Source organism: Asterias amurensis, chromosome 2 (assembly GCF_032118995.1).
Source record: "Asterias amurensis chromosome 2, ASM3211899v1".
Lineage (NCBI taxonomy): Eukaryota > Metazoa > Echinodermata > Asteroidea > Forcipulatida > Asteriidae > Asterias > Asterias amurensis.
Genome location: NC_092649.1, coordinates 25,398,345 through 25,419,174, shown reverse-complemented (window position 1 = coordinate 25,419,174; position 20,830 = coordinate 25,398,345). Strand labels below are relative to the sequence as shown.

Here is a 20,830-nt window from a genome sequence, read left to right as displayed (position 1 = left end):
TTGGATCAAAGAGGGCTTGTTTTTTTTTTACAAGTGGTTACTGGATTATTTTATTGTGGATCGGATGACTTCTGTGGAAGGCGAGAGGGAGTAGCTTCACTGACAAGGAATTTATCTTTTATAGTGGGGTGTTATTGTTATGCAGTTATTTGGTGAGAGTAAGTAGTTTTTCCCCTTTTTTTCATAGTTTAAATTTGAGCTTTATTAATTGGGTTTGTTTTGGTGTATGGCTCCACTTATAGTTTTGATCAAGGCAAATTCATGTTTTGGTTACCATTTTTCTAGTATAACTGCCTGTGAAGCTTTTTTTCCCCAAGCAGAATTTGGTTATTTCTCCAGTTGAGATGTACATGTAAACCACATCCGAAAATTTTACTCTTTCTCTCGCTACAGTCTTGAAGCCTTCCTCTGATAAACAAAAGAACATTGCTGATACAGTCAATGTTATTTTTGGATAACTTTTCGTATCACGTCACCACTTTTTCACTAATTTTTACAAAAAGGGATTCTTATTGAGGTAAGTCAGATACTATATATTATTTCATACCGAATAAAAAAGTGTTGGCGGCATACGGAAACTTTTCCTTATTTTTTATTTGTGTAACATTTATCACTTTTCATTTGTATGAACTGTTTCCTTGAAGTTTTGTGGTGACTTTTTTTAGTAAAATTTTTACATGGTGTTATTGTAACTTGCTCTTGTTACATATTTATGAATATATAATGCAAAACATCCTTTAAAAAAGGTGTCTGTTCGTGAATACTGCAACCAGAGATGCGGCTGGTACTCGCTATAGTATTAAAGGCAGTAATTACTCAAAATAATTATTAGCATAAAACCTTTCTTGATTACGAGTAATGGGGAGAGGTTGATAGTATAAAACATCGGCAGAGACGGCTCCCTCTGAAGTGACATAGTTTTCAAGAAAGAAGTAATTTTCCACGAATTTGATTTTGAGACCTCAGATTTAGAATTTGAGGTCTCGAAATCAAGCATCTGAAAGCACACAACTTCGTGTGACCATGGTGCAACAAGGGTGTTTTTTCTATAACTAATATCTCGCAATTTTGACGACCGATTGAGCTCAAATTTTCACAGGTTTGTTATTTTATGCATATGTTGAGATACACCAACTGTGAAGACTACTCTTTGACAATTACCAATAGTGTCCATAAACAGTGTCTTGACTCATTAAATGTGGATGGATTTAATGTTCTTGGAAAAGTACTGTGACAGTTTTTTTCCTTTTTTTTCTCAACAAATAGAGTTAGACACTGTATTCAGTTGAAACTGTCACAGGTGACTTCTAAGTTAGTGACTTCTATTGTATCTTGCTTGAAAATTTTGTCAATAAATTAGTATTACGTAGGGTGTCGTGGCCGAGTGGATAAGAACACCGAACTCAAGCTTTGGTGCTTCTGTTCAGCAGAGTGTGGGTGCGAATCCCGGTCGTGACACTTGTGTCCCTGAGCAAGACACTTAACTATAAAATTGCTTCTCTCCACCCAGGGGTAAATGGGTACCTGCGAGGGCAGAGATGGTTCTTGTGATTGATTTAGCCGAGTAGCGCATATTAATGTTGCACAAGGCTGTATACTCCCCACCAGGGAGCCGAGATGGTTTAAAGAGTGATTTAAGGCACAGTGACCAGGGGTAATAATGTGAAGCGCTTTGGGACGTCTCCGGGTGTGAAAAGCGCTATATAAAAACGGGTTATTATTATAATTATTATTATTATTAATATTATTATTATTATTATTACAAAACCGAAGGATTACCCTACCTTCAAGTGCGACTTTAGAAACCTACATTGACGTGTGTTTTTGCAATGCATTTCATAGTTTCAGTTTCGTACTTGTAAAGTAAAACTGATCAGCAAGTTGTGACAAAGTCAGTTTTTTGGAACTTGAAACTCTGTCAACATGTCTGGTAGAGCTGTCTTAAGACCTAATTTCAATGGAGTTTTCCGGCGAATTCGCTCATTGTGTCGTTCTGTTATTTTTAGGAGAAGAAGAAGAAGAAGTGAGTTGATTTCTGTCGATTATTTTAAGCAGTTTTTGTCAAAGTGTCTTTGGTATGTTTGGGGATATTTTTTCTTCATAATTTCCTTGTTTGAGTTTTAGCTGCTGCATCGTATAGACGTCATACCTTGTGTACATGTAAATTTATGCTTGGCAGTGTGTGTCCTTGTTTTGTATGCCATTTTTTAAGCACACTTTGAAGCACAAATCTAGCAAGGGAGCACGCACCCCTCTTGTCCCCAACGGATCTACCAACTGCCCATAGACTATGATGGGGAAAAGTCCACCTTCCAAAGCCTGGGTCTGGATCAACATTTGTGTTCTTTTAAGAGAATGAAGCACAACATTGTAAGCACAATGAGCACGACTTTGCTTCTGCAGGGTTTTCCTTTTACATGTGACTTGCTTGCCAGTGTTTAAGCCCACAAGCTTTGTCACCTAGTCACCTAATCCGTATTTCAAGTGAAAAAGCAATGATTTTCAACACTGTACTAGCCAGCGAGACCACTTGGAGTGAATTTTGACTGGTCCTCTGGGTGTATTAAGCCCACTTCATACTTCCTGTGAATGCAAATGCGATGCGAATTTTACGTGAACTTGACGTCACAACTCTGTTTTCGCAGCGACATTCGCAAGAGAGATGAGCACAGTCCAATCCCTGTGAATTATTCGATGCGAATATATGTGATGTCAACATTCGTATCGCATTTGCATTCGTAGGAAGTATTTACCGGGCTTAAGTTAAGATTTGGCCAGTGGACTTCTGTTCAGGAAGAATGCTCCCCTCACTTATCTATATCGTATTCTGTTGCAGAAAAATTTGAAACTGAAATGTTTTTGTTTGTTTACCTAACAGGGTCTCACCAAACTGACGTACCAATGGTGCTGACCATGTCAACAACTGATGATGCCATACTGCAATCGGGCAGCAGACGTCCGGAGGCCAGGGATCCAGACAATCGTCATGGGTCGTCTCTGCTACACAGCTCCCCACCGCCCAGGCCTGATTCACTCAACATGGACGGCTGGTGCATCGTATCGGAGGCTGCACTCACAAAGGAAATGTTGCAACATATCCACAAACCAGAAGAGGTCAGTGATGATTCTTGCTTGATGGGAGGGGGGAGTGGGGGGGGGTGGAGAGTAATGTCTCACAGTCACTAGTAGTGTTGGGTAGAACATTTTTAGTAGTGGGCTCTAAATCCAATTTAGTCCACCAAGGGCAAGCGGTTTAAAAACAAAAACATTCGTGTTTAGATATGGGGCCATCATTGCTGGAATTATTATCACTTTATTTAATTGTTAATGTATACAAAAACATAACCTAATTTATAAGAAAATGAAGATATTAGCACTTGAGGTACATGTAGATCTCTCCTTATAGTAAAAAGTTCTAAATGTGCACACATCACTTACATCAACTGAAAATGTCCATGAAGTAATAACAAGTTTTCCATGTGATGGCAGGTCCGACACTTTTTTATATTGTGGGCAAAAGGGCAAGGAAGTTTTTCCTCAGTAATAATCAATTGAAGGGCACTTGGGTGAGGGAAGTTTTATTTTGTTCACAGGAACAATTCAAGGGGCACAAAGGCAAAGACCAGGCAGGGGCATGGAGGTTATTTGCGCCTTCATTGCATCTGTGAAGTTTCAGACCTGGGATGGTCAGAATAGTGGTTTTTCTCCTTAATACATGTACATGTACAGTACATGTAATAAGGAGCCTAAATCACTGCAGCACATCTTGAGCCTAGAGAAGTCTCCCACTTCTTGGGTATAAAATACATTGGAGGGCAGTTATTTCACATTTTCCCCACAAGTTTCCCTATAGCACTCATAATTGTAATGATAAAAGTAAACCCTTTCAGATCAGGGTAGAATTTGCACAAGTTAGGCCCATAAGCAATTAATAACCAATTAATGCCCAATACAGATGTCTCACATTAAAGTTGTGCTCGAGCGCTATAGGCAATCAAATGTACGTAAATCTGTGAATTACTCAATGTTACTCATAATGCGTTGAATTACAAGTATCCTTTACAAATATCTGGAAACCGTCGGGACAGAACACTTTCTTTTAAAGGGCTGGTAAATTATTGGATTATGATGGAGTGTGTCCCTTCCAGTCTGCCCTTTTAGAGTACATGTAGGATTTGAAACTTTGCATGTTGGGAGTAGAATCAGGTGAGGTTTTGCGATAGTACCGTGTGTAAGTCTCTTTTAAGTAAATGTTGGTTCTGAGAAAAACCGATGGTTGACAACTCAACTGGTGGTTGACATTGACAACTCATCCGTTCTTCTCAGAACTAACACAAGGGAATTACACATGGTGCCACCGCAAACCTCACCGGACTACTGGTTTAGTCCAGAAATGTGATGCAGAAAAAGGAAAACAAAATGCTTTGTCTCAGACAAAAATGCAGTTTCCAAAAAGATAAAAGTATTTTAGGTGAAAATTCTCTACATTGACAGTTTATACATTCATGAATATTGTTCCAGGCAAACAATTTAAAACGAATGTTAACACTGTAACAATAAACAGCAGGAAAGTGGTTAGGACTGAAATGTTTGTGCTCATCGGGTTTTGCCCCCTTTTTCTTAAAGCCATTATACACTATGGTCCAGGTCCCACACTTCGTGTATCACAACGTATATATAAAACAACAAACCTGTGAAAATTTAGGCTCAATCAGTCATCGTAGTCGGGAGAAATCATTGGGAAAACCCACTCTTGTTTCCGCATGTTTCGCCGTGTCATGACATGTGTTTAAAATAAATCCGTAACTCTCGCTAACGAGAATTTATATTGTTTTACCGTTTTCTCAAAAAGTAAAGCATTTCATGGACTAATATTTCAAGAGAAGTCTTTCACCATTACCTTCTATAAACCCTGTAAATTATTTGTAAATCTGAGAACTTTTTTTGTTTTTTCTGTACCGAAAGGGTCCAATGGCTTTAAAAGCGAAACTTTGGTTTGAGTGATAATAACTAAACGAGACTGCAAACATTCAAGGGAAAAGTTAACCCCAGAACACAAAGTTAAATGTATATTAGACAAAGCAAACAGAAACCACAATATTACACAATGATTATTATTGAATTACATCATTTCTGCATTGTCACTTGGCTTTTTAAGTGACCAGTTGTTTCAACACAGGAATTGAGAGAATTGTTCAAAATATACACTAGTATCCCGCCCCCACTTTCTATTTTTTTCGTTTTCCCTTTTTCCCCCTTTCTTTTTTTCCTCGTCTCTTGCTCCCTTCACCTTTGGTTAGTTGCACAGTGTCAATGCCATTGATTTATTTAAAGACATGTACCAACTGTCACGGACAAGGTTGCAGGATATGACTTCACTTTGTTACTAGGAAGCTGTAGATTGGTCGTTGAGTTGTTTTTTTATGGCACTGAACCGAGGTCGCTTTTAAAGCCATTATACACATTCGGAACAGAAAAAAGAAGAAAAAAGTTCACAGATTTACAAATAACTTACAGGGTTTACAGTAATGGTAGAAGACTTCTCTTGAAATAACATTCCATGAAATGCTTTCCTTTTTGAGAAAACACTAAAACAATATCAATTCTCGCTATCAAGATTTATTTCAAACACGTGTAATGACAAGGCGAAACGTGCGGAAACAAGGATGGGTTTTCCGGTTACTTCCTCCCCACTCCGATGACTGATTGAGCCTAAATTTTCACAGGTTTGTTATTTAATATAAGTTGTGATACATGAAGTGTGGGCCTTTGGACAATACTGTTTACCGAAAGTGTCCAATGACTTTAATCATCAAAGCTGTTTTTAAAGCTTTTGTCAACCTTAGGAATTCACCAGTTTGATGATTTGTTCACATTTTTTTTTGTGAGTTACTAAATATGAAAGCAAGAAAAAGTTCAAGTGATGTGCGTAGAAAATTAGTTTACAAGTTCAGGTTGAAGTTGCATGGCCAGATTTTCACCAGCAGAATGTTTTGTGTTTTTTTCTCTTTTTACAAGTGTGGATGGATGATGATCTTTCATAACAAGACAACAACAACTTGTGCATGCCTGCTGCTCACTTGACTTGTCATTGTACGATACCTTAATGAAAGCTGATATAACAACAATGTTGAATCTCTTGAAATAGCTAACTATAAAAATTGGCCCAAAATTTGACCTACATACATGTAGTACTGCAATTTGTTGCTTGTTCACCCTCAAGTAGTCGAGGGTTCTCTAAAGAGATTTGATAAAAGTAATTTCTGGATTACATGATCAAGTTTCATTTCAGTATACATATCGTTTATGATGACATCTTGGAAAGAGTTTTTATATTATTCAAATCAGGCCCAGTATTAGGCTTTGAAAGCACAAAAATAATTACCAGCCATGTTTACCAGAATATTGGTTACCGCCCCAAATACCATGTCAGACGTAGTTTGTACCATCTGCAAATCCTGCTTATTTTTGCTTAGAAGTCTGCTTTTAAAACAGCTCCATGGAATTGGGCCAAAGAACTGCCCCTGAATTTGAACAAACAGTTTGGGTAACAACAAGTTACCAGCCATGCCAACATTACTTTTACATCAACAATCCATCACAGCACATAACAACTTGAACACCACACTGATATAAATCGTCTTTAAAACCACGGGGCTAGGGCTTGGTTTCTTTCCAAAAGAAAATAGAGTGGTTTACCAATGCTGCATTGTATCTTGTAAAGACACTGGACAGTGGACACTATTGGTAACTGTCAAAGACCAGTCTTCTCACTTGGTGTATCTCAACATATGCATAAAATAACAAACCTGTGAAAATTTGAGCTCAATTGGTCGTCGAAGTTGCGAGATAATAATGAAAGAAAAAACACCCTGGTCACACAAAGTTGTTTGCTTTCAGATGCTTGATTTCAAGACCTCAAATACGAAATCTGAGGTGTCAAAATCAAATTCGCAGAAAATTACTTCTTTCTCAAAAACTACATAATTTCAAAGGGAGCCGTTTCTCACAATGCTTTATACTTTCAACCTCTCCCCATTACTCGTCACCAAATGAGTTTTGTGCTATTAATATTTTTTGAGTAGTTACCAATAGTGTCCACTGGCTTTAAGTGAACTACTTTTATCAGGTATCTACGTGCATAAAATCAGTCAGGAGTTAAGTCTATAAACTGATAAGTAGGTATGATTCAACCATAACCCACTCTAGGGACTCGACCTCCTTCAGGAAGTTACAACCCGGCAGGAAGAAGTCAAGTCAGACTCCACCAGTTTCATATCTGAATTCAATCAGGCTTACCCTTTATTTCAAAGCCGAGATGTGGGGGAAGAAGTTGGACCATAGAGTTATATATAAGAACTAGAGGGCGCACTGGTGATGCTGCTTGCACAATCCCGCCATTCTGTACGCACGTTGAATATGAAATACACGTTTGAGTTTTTTTTTATTGAACGCTCATGCGATGCTGTTGGTGCAACTTACAAAATGGCCGCACAAATACACGCTGTGAGATGGCTGTTTTGTCAACTTAGAAAATGGCCGCCTGTGCGCATGCCGGGCGCGTATATAGGCCAGTGCGCCCTCTAGCTCTTATATATACATAACTCTATGGGTTGGACTTACATGTACGTACATGTAGCTGTTCAATCAGAAGGGGTTGGGCTTATTTTCAAGTAGCTGTTCACATTTTTGTCTTTAAATCTTAAGGAAGATTTGGGAAAAGATATTTGGAAACCTCTGTCGTTTAACACATTTACAATGTCGGCAAAACTTGTCAGATTCCACACATCTGAATTCAATCAGGCTACCCTTTATTTCAAAGCCAAGATGCTGGGAAGGGGTTGGGCTTATGTTCAAGTAGCTGTTCATATTTGGTCTGTAAATCTTAAGGATGATTTGGGGAGAAGAAATTGGGAAACTTTGTCACTGAAAAAACTTAGGCGAATCTGTCAAATTTGAATTCAATCGGGCTACCCCATTTTAAAGCCAAGATGTGGGGAAATGGTTGGGCTTAGCTGTTTTTTATTTTATTTTTTAAACATGGGTTATGAACTGAAGAAACTTTTTGATCTTGGCAACATTGGGACGACTCCGCCATTGAATGGAGTTAGGCTAAACCTGTAGGGACAACATAAGTAATTGTCAAAGACCAGTATCTGTGCTTTGTGTGGGAGACCTAACATCAGAGTCTGTCACAAGAAAGTTGTGGACATTTTTTCCCCCACTGTTTTCAAGCATCAGTTTTTTGTTTCTCGAGATCAAAACTATACTCATGAAAAAGCTGTAGTGACAAGCAAAATATTGTATCAAAGCAAAATTGTATACCATGGCAATCTTTACAACAAAGTTATGTGTAAACCTGTGAACTTTTATATTTTCAATCATGCCAATGTCGTGCATGATCTTTAGTGATCAATACAAGCTTGCACAAAAGAAAAATTATGCTTTAATAGATCTTTCTTCATGTACAAGGTTTAAACACAGAGATCACTTTGCGATTTAAATGTTGTTAATGTTGCTTTTCTGCTACAGAAGTGCCGAGCAGAAGGTTTTGCCTTCAGAACAAGTTGATCTGCCTTATGTATGCATAGATAAGCTTGAAGTCTGTCACACACAATTTGCAGGACAATTTTGCCTGTGATGCATTTAATTCTGAGCTCAGCATTTGATGTGCAATTTTGAACACATGGCCCTTCATACCCTGTCGAAAAAAGTTGACACCTTGGGACAATTTTGCATTAACAGTTTGTGTCTGTGTGTACATTTTACTTCTGAGCCTAATTTTATAGAGCAGCTTAAGCAGGAAATTGTGCTTAACAACTTGTTGCTAAGCACAAATGAGCGGGATACCAGTCACAGATTGTACATGTGACATGTTACTTTGGCTGGTAACCTTATTCTGATAAGCATAATTTTGTTGTGCTTATTTTTAAATTGTTGCAGCTCTATGAAATTGTACCCAGGTATGTATGGGGGGATACAAGCACTTGTTGCTTACACACAGCTGCTGCGGACATTTTGCAGTCCTTAAAATACCCACTGGCAATAGTCCGCTAATTTCGAAACTGGACCACAGACCTCACAAGTCCGTTCATAGACTATTTTAAGGGTATCCTTTCTAAGATTCATAATGATATAATTCAAGTCCTGAATTGAGTTCAAACCCTACAAACCACTTTGTATGGCAATATTCCTAAAAAGTCTATTAATTTTTCGGAAACATTTTGTTTCCGGAATAATTTTCTTTTATTGAAAATATTGCCACAATGAAAACAAGACTTGGCAAAGAAAAGACAAAAGAGGTTATCATAATAAGCACAAGGATAATTGTTGTTCTCTTATGAGAAAATATGAATCTCTGACTTTGGCTATAAAGACATGTTGAGTATCATCCGCCGTGAAGTGGTTGATATCAATGTTGTGCAAAATATCATTGCTTGGAAGCACTACCAAGAAATTCAGCACTGATTAACCTAGAATAATTTTACAATTTGTTTTCACCCTTACACCAATGTGCAATAAAGCACTGTCTACTCAGGGGGGATTCAAACCCGAGACCTTTGCGTTACTCGAGCCGATCGTTTAACCACTAGACCATCGAGCTAGCCCAGTGGCTATAGGCAGTAGACATGGTAGAATAGTTTTGTGTTACGCTTTTAGCAGATAACAACTCGGATCTACTTGTAGTCCCCGAAGCAACATGCATCACATTGGAGGTTGGTAGCCTGTTAGTGCTCTTGGAAAGATCTCGCAAAGACCTGTCTTTGTTGCTCAAGTAGCTAGAATAAAACTTGCAATTGGTCGGTCTGATGCTGTACATCAAGGCTGACAATTCTTGTTTGATCAGATTTGATTTAATAGACAACGTTGATAGCATTTCTTTTTCTAAGTCAATTTCTTTTCCTTTTTTTTTCTTCAACAGATTGCGAGTCTTGCAGCATCCTATCTGACCCGGCAGCTTTTTGCCATTCTGGAGGACAGTCTGGAGCCACTCCTCGTAGACCAAATCTTCAAAGCTTTACAGGTAGGACATGTCGATGAAGATAGTAGAGGCAGCTGTCTTTTCGATAGTTTTGTAAATAACCTGCAGGCTCCATAAAGAAACAGGTGTTGGGATTGTTTAATGTCGGAGTATTCATTTGTAGGGATTAAAGAGGTTACAACCTGTGTTATCTGATACCTGTATACGTGTGTATGTAATGGTATGCTGCTCTATCTGTGTTGATCTCAGCATCCGCTCAAGTTAATTTCAATGCCGCTTTAATAGGGGATTGAGAATCAGGTCAAAAAGCGGTCAACATTAGGAAACGGTAAACTTTGTTGTCACATAATGTTTACTTAAAGTTCAGTTTCATTTGCTACATGTATACAAGATTGCACTTTGAAGAAAGTTGTTGTTCCCAGGTCAAGCTGGCTTGATGAGAGAGGTCAAATGAAGGTTTCTCCTCATTGAACCAACCATGTACATAGTTGTAGGTTGATTGATTGATTGATCGGTTGAAATGTATTGGGATTAAAATACAGCAAGAACATTCACAAAATGCATACACAACAACAAGAGAAAAGATAATGAAATAAGATAGACCCAAAAAGAACACAAGATAGATACTGTACACAAATATCCAAGGATTATCCACAAAAAGCTTGCCTTGCTGAGATGTGGAACAAAGAGCCACTTCAACAACTTTATTCCATGTACTTCACCTCTTTGGAACTCCTTGTCAAGTGCATGATTCCCCAATCCAACAACACACTGTTTTCAGAGGAATATCGACTCCTACCTTCAGCTCCCCTGAGTTATTTTCATCTTTAATATTTTCTGTAGCCCCTTACCAAGAGTGGTTTTTAGCCTTGTTTGAGGTTAACTTCCAAACAAAAAGAAAACAAAAAGAAGAATTGTTTGTGTTAATGACGTCAATGCTTAAGGTCCAGTGAAAGGGAGGTGCAGTTCACTATATCAAAGAGAAAGAAGTATGTCTTTATCACCTACGTCAGAGAAAATGGTTTCACATTCACTTTCACTTGCAGTGTGAAGAATCTCATGGTAGAGTTTGCCTGTGCTTAGGCCTATTATCATAATCCTTTGAAATGATTGGATCCTTTAACTCAAGTTCCATTACTTTAAACTTGCAGTTGATTTTTATGTGACTAATGTTTCTCCCCAAACAGCAACCAAAAATCCAATGACATCAGGCGACCCTTATCAGTCGGCAACATGAGTTACCCAAGTCCTTTTTGTTTAGTGTTGCCAATGGTTATGCTGTAAACAAGATGGCAGAGAGTCTTAAAGACCTGCTTGAACGAAAATGTCAAGTCGTAAACTTTGCTAAATTTCACTTAAAATGTTTTCAATGACTAAGGAAATCGAGTCATATGACTATAAATAGAATTCAGTTGTGTAAAAAAATAATCTTTTTGAATGCCCTTATCCAGCGCTCTTCTGAGAGATTTGCGAAAAGCCGTTACGTAATCATTCTCCAAACGTCATCTCTGGGAGCTCCAATTTGTAAAGCCGCTTTGTTGCAGCATGGAGGCATAACAAAGCAAGCTCCCAGAGATGACGTCAGCGGCATTGACCTTTGACGTGCACCGTCAACGGCAAAAGTGTTTTTAGTTTTTCAAAACCTTTGGGTTGGGGCCTGATTTTTTAATCGATAATTACGAGAAATTCAGAAGTGTACACGTATCAAAATTACATTAAAATGGTGAACAAGTGCATTATAAACAAGTTAAAATACCATTTCCGTTGAAAACAATCAGCTCAGGTAGGTGTTTAAATTCAATATGGATTGCACATGACATCAATGACCACCATCATTGATGAAACATGCACGCGAGCAAGGCTACCATTGGCCGAGAGTTATGCAAAGCGCGTACACGCGCGCACCTTTCCATTGTTGATCATGAAATATGGCGGTCGATGACGCTTTGTGCAATCCGTCTATAGATTCCATGCATTGGCCGCCATCGCTGAGGTCAAAACATTGAAACTTGCATGCGTCCCATTTGTGTCAACCTTGCTACCATGGGCAGCGCGCCGTATCACGCTGCTCTGCTCTAACCCCTGGGAGGGAAACTCCGATCCTTGTCTTTGATTGGCTATCATATACGCGCAAAATATGAAACGCTGTGCGTCTTCAAAAAGCTCTATACGCCGAAACGCGTGCGTACAAAGATGTACGTATTCACGTTTTTTGTCGCTCAACACTGAACGCCAAGGCAAGTTTATGACTTTTATTACACACAGCGCTTTCAGCGTGTGTGCGACTAACGCCCAACACAGAACGGATCAACCACAGGACTAATTGTAATATCCCTTATATTTGGATATTTTGGAGTTACACCACTGGGGTTATGATCGAGCAAGGCATGCTGGGAAAAAATGGCGCGGTGAGATCGATCACCCCTGGGAACGAGGTTGCATTTGTGTGGATATCTAATAAAGTGCAAGGTGTGCAGAGTTTGTTCAATACTTGGGGTGCAAAAATAAATCCCCAGGGATTGGGTACAGGGATTATATCGCACAGATGTTAACCAATCAGAAGTATGGAGAGTAGTTAGTTGTTGGATAAAAGTCATGCTAGAAACTTAACATTCACATTATTTTGTTGACGGGTTTTTTTCAGTTGTCAGAATGCAAAATTAGATTGTGAAGTGGTTATGTCTTTCTTCCGCACAGGACATCAGTGAAGTTGACGCACAAGTTTTGAGAAATTTCATCGAGGAGCTGAATGAAGAGCAGGATAAAGAAGAGCACCCTCATCTGAGCCTGTTCAGTAACGACAATGAAAGTCCGAGAGATGACAACCGACACCCACGGGTAGTCATCAAGGTGCTCTTAGACTTGCTGAGGTTTTCACCGGTGAGTTTTGGTAAAACCTAGTTTGGTTCTCAAACATTGATTGTCTTTGTCGGATCCTGCCTACTTCTGCTTAGCAGAAACTGGTAAAAAGCAATATTTTCTGCTTTTAAAAGTAGCTCTTTGAAATTAGGCACAGGTTGCAGACAATAAGTTTTACAAATCATCAGAAAGTCTTGCGTTCCCTTTGGTAGGTTTTATGTTTGTTTTGTAATTCGTTATCCAGTCCCGTTGACTACTCATTACAAACTCAACTGAAACAGTTACTGGGTAAGGACTAGAACAACACAACCCATGGCCAGGAATGTTTTTTGTTGGAGGGAATTGTGAAGCTTATAGAAAGTGAAATGGTTGATTCGTTTCCTCATTATGAAGCCATAAACAATGGTTTGTCTCACAATTTGTTGTAGAAAACTGCTAAAAAGGTCAAAACATGAGACCAGGTTTGTATGCAAAATGGATATGATTAACAGCATGTAACTCCTACAAGATACTATAGTTCCCTTACACTATGATTGTATACAAACTGTTCAATGTCATGACGGTAGACGTTTTACCATTAAGTATTCACGCCTTGAATTTCATTCTTAAAGGGACACAACCATTTTCATTTGGTAATTGCTATGGGGGCCGCATGTTATTTTGAGGCATGGTGTATTTTATCCTGACATGCACAATGTCATTGCAAAATGTCAGTGTTCATGGAACGTGTAAGTTAAAGATTCTGAGTAGATCATCAAAACACAGTTATCCCTAATCACATTTGAATGATCATGTTATTTCCCTGCAATTTACCTCCAAGCTTACAGTGTAATCTTGATATGGGCCTTGCCCAACAGCCACTGTTTACTGCTGGTGCTGATCAAAAGATCACGCCATGCTCAGTTTACAAACACTTTTAAGATGGTCTCCATGACAGTCCGTGATGACACATGCATCGCTGAGTAAGAGGAAGAGATTCTGATCCTTGTGATTGCAGTCGGCAACTGTTGGCTGCAACATCTGTGGTCCCCCCCCCACCCCTAACGCAGCACCCATAGACCTCTATTGTAAAAACTTGATATGTGCACTGTAAGCATTGAATGAGTTGCATGCTGGTCTAGCTAGCGATCAAGTTTGATTGTTAGCTAGACCAGCATGCACCTCATTTAACAGTTAGCGCTTGCACAGTGGGTGTTTGTGAAAAGATATATGAAGTACCCAGGCCTGTATGCTTTGTTTTTGAAAGGGCAAGGGCACCAAGGCATTTTCTTCTTGGTAGTAGGGCACTCTATGGGGAATTTGAACATTTCTATTTCAAGGGCACGGAGCAAATTGCCTTCGTTGCCTCAGTGAAGTATCAGTTAGGCCTGTATGAGTACCACACAAAGAGACACAGGCTATTTGTCACCCCCGTTTTTGAAGGGGCAAGTAAAGGCCACCATATGAGGACATTGTAAATTTCCACTGGAACATTTCAAGGGCACCAAGGCAATGACAAGGGGGCATGGAGGCAATCTCCTTTGCTGCCTCGGTGAAGTATCAGGCCTGATTGCCCCACAAAGAGACAAGGGTTTTCTATCACCCCAATTCATCTCACCTTCCATGGAGGTTCAAGAGTGGGGGTTGTTGGCCTTGGGAGTTGCAGGGAAATTAGACATTGGCCAGTTTATTTTTATTTTTATCAATCTTTAATGTGAGAGAAAAGCCTCGTCCGGCGTGGACCTGTGAGGTTTGCGGGAGCTGCCTGGTCTGTGACCTGGCCAGCACCTTGGGGAATGCTGCGGCTCATGTAAGATTAATTGAATTTCCTGTTTCTAAAAAAGTACACCCAAATGCACAACGGTTGGTCGGTTGTGGTCGATGCTACCTCGTAATGCCTGGGCTGGATTGCAAATCTTTTTTTTCTGGGTTACTCATAGAAACAGAACCCGAAGAACGCTGAGCTTGACCACCCTCTGTGTCGTCTGTGGACGCGGCGTATAAATACCGGGCAATACGCGCGTATGGCATATTATTATCATCGTGTGACACGCGCGTATGGCAAAATGGCAAGATGTCAGCGCACATAGACCATTTCTAGTGTTTTCATTGGTCAATGATGATGTCATTGTATGGCAAAAATTGTATGGCAAAATATTTTGCCATACACGCGTTAAGAAAATGGCGTGTGCGCGTCCATAAAAATGGTCTTACAATGAAACCGCACGCACAATGAGATACTCAGCGTTCTCCGGGTTCTATTTCTATGGGGTTACTACATTTCAGCATCGAAAGAGATGTTCGGGAACATTATTCAGTGTGACTGTAAGAGAGATTCAATTCCTTCCAATTGCTCGGTAAAGAATTCTTATAAGGAGGGTCTTTTAGTGTACCCAGAAGTTTTGTAATGTTTATCTGTGCAGAGATTTCCACAAATAATGTGTTCTGAAATTTGAATTTGTGTGTGTATTTTAATACAACTTAACTTGTGATTAAAAAAAAAATTTAAATTACTTTAGAGCGGGGAACTTCAAGCTGTGACCTCTGCATTAATGTGCCAGCACTCTACCGACTCATGAGCTATCTATCTCTAATGGTGGCGGTCTCCTTATTTTGTAAATATTTTTGTTTGGGTTGCATATCAGAGAAGCCATTCAACCTTTAACAGCCGCGTGGCCAGGGATCACACCCGAGTTTATGATTCAACTTGGGAAGCGGCAGTAGAGGGATAGCCTTTAACGGGATGCGATGGAAAACAAATTTGGAGTAGGGGTTAGCAACCAACATCAGCATCATGTTTTTGCCGTCAAATTTATCAATTTCATGTGATCTTGTCTCATGCTTCCCATGCTTCTGTTGACGCACAGTATGTAGTCTTCCTCAGGTTGTTATAACTGTGAAAGGGCACATTAGTTAAAATCACCGGGCAAAACTTTTGTGCACTCACATTATTTCCTTGGTCGTCCCACCTGAAACAGTGCTGACCCCTTGTGACCTTTTCAAAACTCAGAGCTGACTGACTGGAGACTTACTCCCTGTCCCAAGAGAGCTCCTCACTGAACTGCCGGTAACCCGAGGTGCATGGGTGGCAATTGATAGAGACGTGTGATGAAATATCTGTTACCTCATTTCTTATAATTATGCATGAATCAATGCAATGTGCATCTTTTTATTACAAGGTAGCGTATCGGGCCAATACACACAAATTGCGGGCCAATACGCACAAATTGTTAGCTGATATGCACAAAATCTGGCCGATAATAACAATAGCTGTTGATATTATTACCAATTTCACAAAAAATCATGAAGATTAAAAACCGTTGCTCTAGAAGGCACAGTTTGGCTTTTAAAACCAAGATAAACACCACGTAGAAAACATTCCAAAGACCTGAATGTGATTTGCAGCGTCATTTGGCCAAACTTCAACAGTTTGGGTTTAGAATGCCCCAAAGTTTTGACAAATTCTGGGAGACAATTCTGTATATATATATATGGTAATTGAAATTTAAAGATTGTATTCAAGCCAAACAATGGATCCTTCAACACGACATTGAAACAGTAATAATAGTAGTTTCTTATACATGTAAGGCTCATATCCGTGACTCAGTGACGCTAAAAGTGCTTCAACATTCAGTTTGCTCATGCAAGGTATGTTGGTCTACGCTTGAATTATGAGACCTACTTCTTTTACATAATTTTCCTGCTTATACATGTACCTGTAAAATATGCTTATTCTTAAGTAATTTTGTTTGATTTGAAATTGGCTCAAGATAAGAAAGGTTAGTGCGCGAATAAGATCCGAGAGGCGCCCCCTACCTCTACTACAGATCATCCACTCCCCTTGCTAGATACACAGACGTGAACTTTGAGGAAATTCCTAAATGAGATAACGTGATCAAAGGCCTACAGTCTATCCTGCTCATTAATGTGGAAATTTCATACAGCTGCTAAACGTGCACGGATTGTTTGTTTTCTTCTGTGAAAATTCTAGTTGGATATAAATGAATAGATTATTATTATTATTATTATTTATTATTATTATTATTTCGTTTTATCACAGCATGCAAAAGAAAGATCTCACTTTCCTTTGTGCCGGTAACTCCTCGAGTCGGGCTCTGTCCCGTAGCCTTAGATCTCAATGGTCTATTATTATTATTATTATTATTATTGTTATTATTTGTTTTTTGTATTATTATTATGTTAGGGGCGTGGGTTCGAATCTCACCCAAGTAACATGCCTGTGATATTTTTTTCACAGGACTTGGGGGGAGGGGGGGGGAAGTACTGAGTATACAGTGCTAACACACATCAAAATAATAATAACAATCTTCTGAGAATGGTTGAACAATTTGTTTCTGATGAGAAACAAATGAAATACCTCACATTTCATTTATTTATCATATTATGAATGCCAAACTTCATTCCCAGCGACTTTCTGATTGTGTCTTTTGGCTTTTGAGAAAGGCCCTGCTCAGGTTGGAACATGAGGCCATATTCTATGCCATTTTATATGTAAACCTCGATGGACGATTGAAATGCGTTTCATTTATTTCTCATGTAATAACAAATTCCAATCTTCATTCCCAGCGGCTTTCTCAATGTTTACTTTGGCTTTGAGAAAGACTCTGCTAGGGTCAAAATATGAGACCACTAACAATGCTACCTTTCTAAGTCATTTGATGATGCACCGTACATACTGTTGTAGTGACAATTTATCAACAATGGAAGTGTATTTCATTTATTTCTCATGCTGTAATAATGAATCCTAAACTTCATTCCCAGCGGCTTTCTCAATGTTTCCTTTGGCATTTGAGAAAGACTCTTGTAGAGTTGAAATTGAGGCAATTTCTACATTACACTATCATTCAAAAATGTACATATTGAGACAATTTATCATCAGTTACAAAGGAAATGTATTTCACTTATTTCTCATGCTGTAATAATAAATCCCAATCTTCATTCCCAGCGACTTCTTTCTCAACGTTTCCGTTTGCTCTTTTCCCCCCTTATTCCCTCCCGTCCAGCTCCCAGTGGAACACAACATCCTGTGGGTCAGGCTGCTGTCTCGCCTGAGTCACCCGCCACATGACCTGGCCACCTTTATTGACCTCAAAGTTGCAGCCACCGTCCTGGGTACCATGAGTGCCCACACCAACTCGGCCCAAATCCAGGAGCATGGCTGTAGGGTCCTGGAGCCACTGGCCAAGTTCAGACCGACGCCGTTTCAGAAGGTGAACAACGGAATTTCACCCCTTTCTCTCACTTGGTGTTACTCAACATATACATAAAATAGCAAACCTGTGACTTTGAGCTCAGTTGGCCAAGTTGCGAGATAATAATGAAAGAAAAAAACACCCTTGTCACAAGAAGTTGTGTGCATTCAGATGCTTGATTTCGAGACCTCAAATTCTAAATCTGAGGTCTCAAAATCAATTTGTGGAAATTTACTTTTTTCTTGAAAACTACGTCACTTCAGAGGGTGCTGTTTCTCACAGTGTTTTATACTATCAACCTCTCCCTATTACTTATTACCAAGTAAGGTTTTATGCTAATAGTTATTTTGAGTAATTACCAATAGTGTCCACTGCCTTTAAACATGTTACTACATACTTGGTACTTCAATAGCTCTGGTGTAAATTCTGGGAATTTCAAAGTTATTTATTACAGTCCCACTTTGAGTCAGACTTCGATTCCGATTGCTGACGGAAGAGAGGCCCACATGTACAGTTCTTTAATGAAGTGTGTTTTAATTAGTCCGATTAAATTAATTAGTTGCTCTTGAACTTCTGTTGGGTTCAACACTTCGGCAGGATAGAGGGGATTTTCAGTGTGGGTAAAGTGTCAAGTTTGTGAGCAAAGTTTTTTTGTTGGTCCCGATTGAGTCACACTTTAATTTAGATTGACACCCCCATGTGGCTTGTTTAAGGACGTGGAGGTCCCTTTATAAAAAATCAGGGCTCTGGCAACACTTTTATTTGTAAAGGGTAATCAAACATTTTACTTTTTCAGTGCCAAAGGTCATACATGTGCATGAACCATTTGTTTTATGTATTCCGTAAGCGCCATTACCGTACTTGACAATGTTTTTTATGTACTCAAAAAGCGTCATAAATGTGTATTATACAACCCACAATATGTACGTGTAATGTATGTTATCACAAGAGGGCATTGTCACTCAAAAAATAACATTGACTTTGGGATGTACCAAGGCAACACAAATCAGCAAGACACATTTTGTTTGTTGAGAAAGACTTTTTTATTTTTCTATTAAACCTCACAAAAGGATACAACACAACAAATTTGGGGGGCACTGAAAGAGTTAAAAAATAGTAAAATTGTAATAATATTAAAAAGGGACTTGAACTTTTAATTACTTAATATCCCATTCCTTCTGAATCCTTCATTTTGGCAATGAGGATATGGAAAGATATGTAAGGCTAAAGAAATTATATAACTGACGGACAATATGAATATCAAAATCTCCCATTGCTAATCTTTTGAATCCTTCTTCTCTCCCCCTTCCCCAGGCCCCAGTTAGAGAGAGCGGTATTCAGGTGTTACTACGCACACTTGAGACACACCTCAACGACGCTACTATCGTAGCTGGAGTGTGTCTGGTCCTAGCCAACTTAACATGCACCATGTCACAGTTTACATCATGGGCCATCCAACAAGGTATGTCTTACTTACATGTACCACATCTTTAAAAAAACCTGTACTTAAAGACAGTGGACACTATTGGTAATTACTCAAAATAATTTTTAGTATAAAACGGTACTTCGTAACAAGTAATGGGAAGAGGTTGATAGTATAAAACATTGTGAGAAATGGCTCCCTCTGAAGTGATGTTATTTTCCACGAATTTGAATTCGATACCTCAGAATTAGATTTTTGAGGTCTCAAAATCAAGTATCTTTAAGCACACAACTTCGTGTGACAAGTGTGTTTTTTCATTCATTATTATCTCGCAACTTTGACGACCAATCGAGCTCAAATTTTGACAGGTTTGTTATTTTGTGCATATGTTGAGATACAGCAAGTGAGAAGACAAGTCTTTGACAATTACCAATAAGTGTCCAGTGTCTGTATGTAACTGTTCTAGTGTGCCCTTAAATTTATTTGGAAGTTGCATGTTAAAAGCACTGGGGTGTATTTCACAAAGAGTTAGGACTAGTCTTATCTCGAGTTAGGACGAGTTACTAGTCCTAACTTAGGACTAGCTGTACATTTTCGATATCTCTTAGGACTAATCCTAAGTTACGACTAGTCCTAACTCTTTGTGAAATCGACCCCTGGACACCTTTTGTAATTGTCAAAGACCAGAATTCTCACTACTTGGTGTTTCCCAACGTATGCATAAAATATCCGTCGATCATAGAAGATGTTGTGTTTCAGTGCTCCATAAATTAGGCCTAGGCCAGCGATACTTCAAAAATTCTAATCAGGCACTCTTGTTACACCACTTGCTTTAATATGTCCAAATATGGTTTCATTGCTGAAGAAGAAGTTGCATGCTTTGAATGATGACTGGAAAGTATACAAGTCTTTATATAGCTGACAATTTATAGCGAGGGTAGATTTTATAATCTCTGAATTAAAGAGTGATAACAAGATTCAGAAACAAGTTGTACATTTAATCAGTTAAAGGACGATGACTCAAATTTAGTCATTGTGTTTCGAAATGCTATCTCTCCTTTATTGGACTGTGGATTGCCATAGAAACGCTTTGACAAATATGCATAATAGACATTTAATTAGAAGTGTATAGTAGTAAACATCGCAATCGTTATTAATGAAATGTTCCTGTTGTGCTAAACTAATCTCGACTTCCCTGACGATAAATGATGTTCGCAACCCACTCTTGATAGAGTGATCAGACCCCCCCCCTTCCTCGTTCCATCATACCAATACCGCTAAAAAAAATTGGCACGGTACGAAGGAGAGAGACTTCGGATCCCTTCTTGATCTCCTGTCAAAATCTTATCCAAATGTTGCACATGAAATGCAGGG

The 20,830-nt window shown here is 39.0% G+C and overlaps 1 protein-coding gene across 6 annotated transcripts in view; it reads left to right on the top strand.

Moving 5' to 3' along the window:
- Positions 1-20,830, top strand: part of LOC139954379 (uncharacterized) — an 81,181-nt gene that overhangs the window by 35,922 nt on the left and 24,429 nt on the right. For 5 of the 6 annotated variants that reach the window (XM_071954141.1, XM_071954142.1, XM_071954140.1 and 2 more), the window contains 5 exons: positions 2,879-3,114; positions 9,923-10,024; positions 12,680-12,862; positions 17,845-18,051; positions 19,348-19,495. In XM_071954141.1, coding sequence (XP_071810242.1) covers positions 2,879-3,114; positions 9,923-10,024; positions 12,680-12,862; positions 17,845-18,051; positions 19,348-19,495 — 876 coding nt within the window. Of the gene's footprint in view, positions 1-5; positions 159-2,878; positions 3,115-9,922; positions 10,025-12,679; positions 12,863-17,844; positions 18,052-19,347; positions 19,496-20,830 lie in introns of those variants that run through there. The other variant, XM_071954143.1, reaches the window with a different exon arrangement.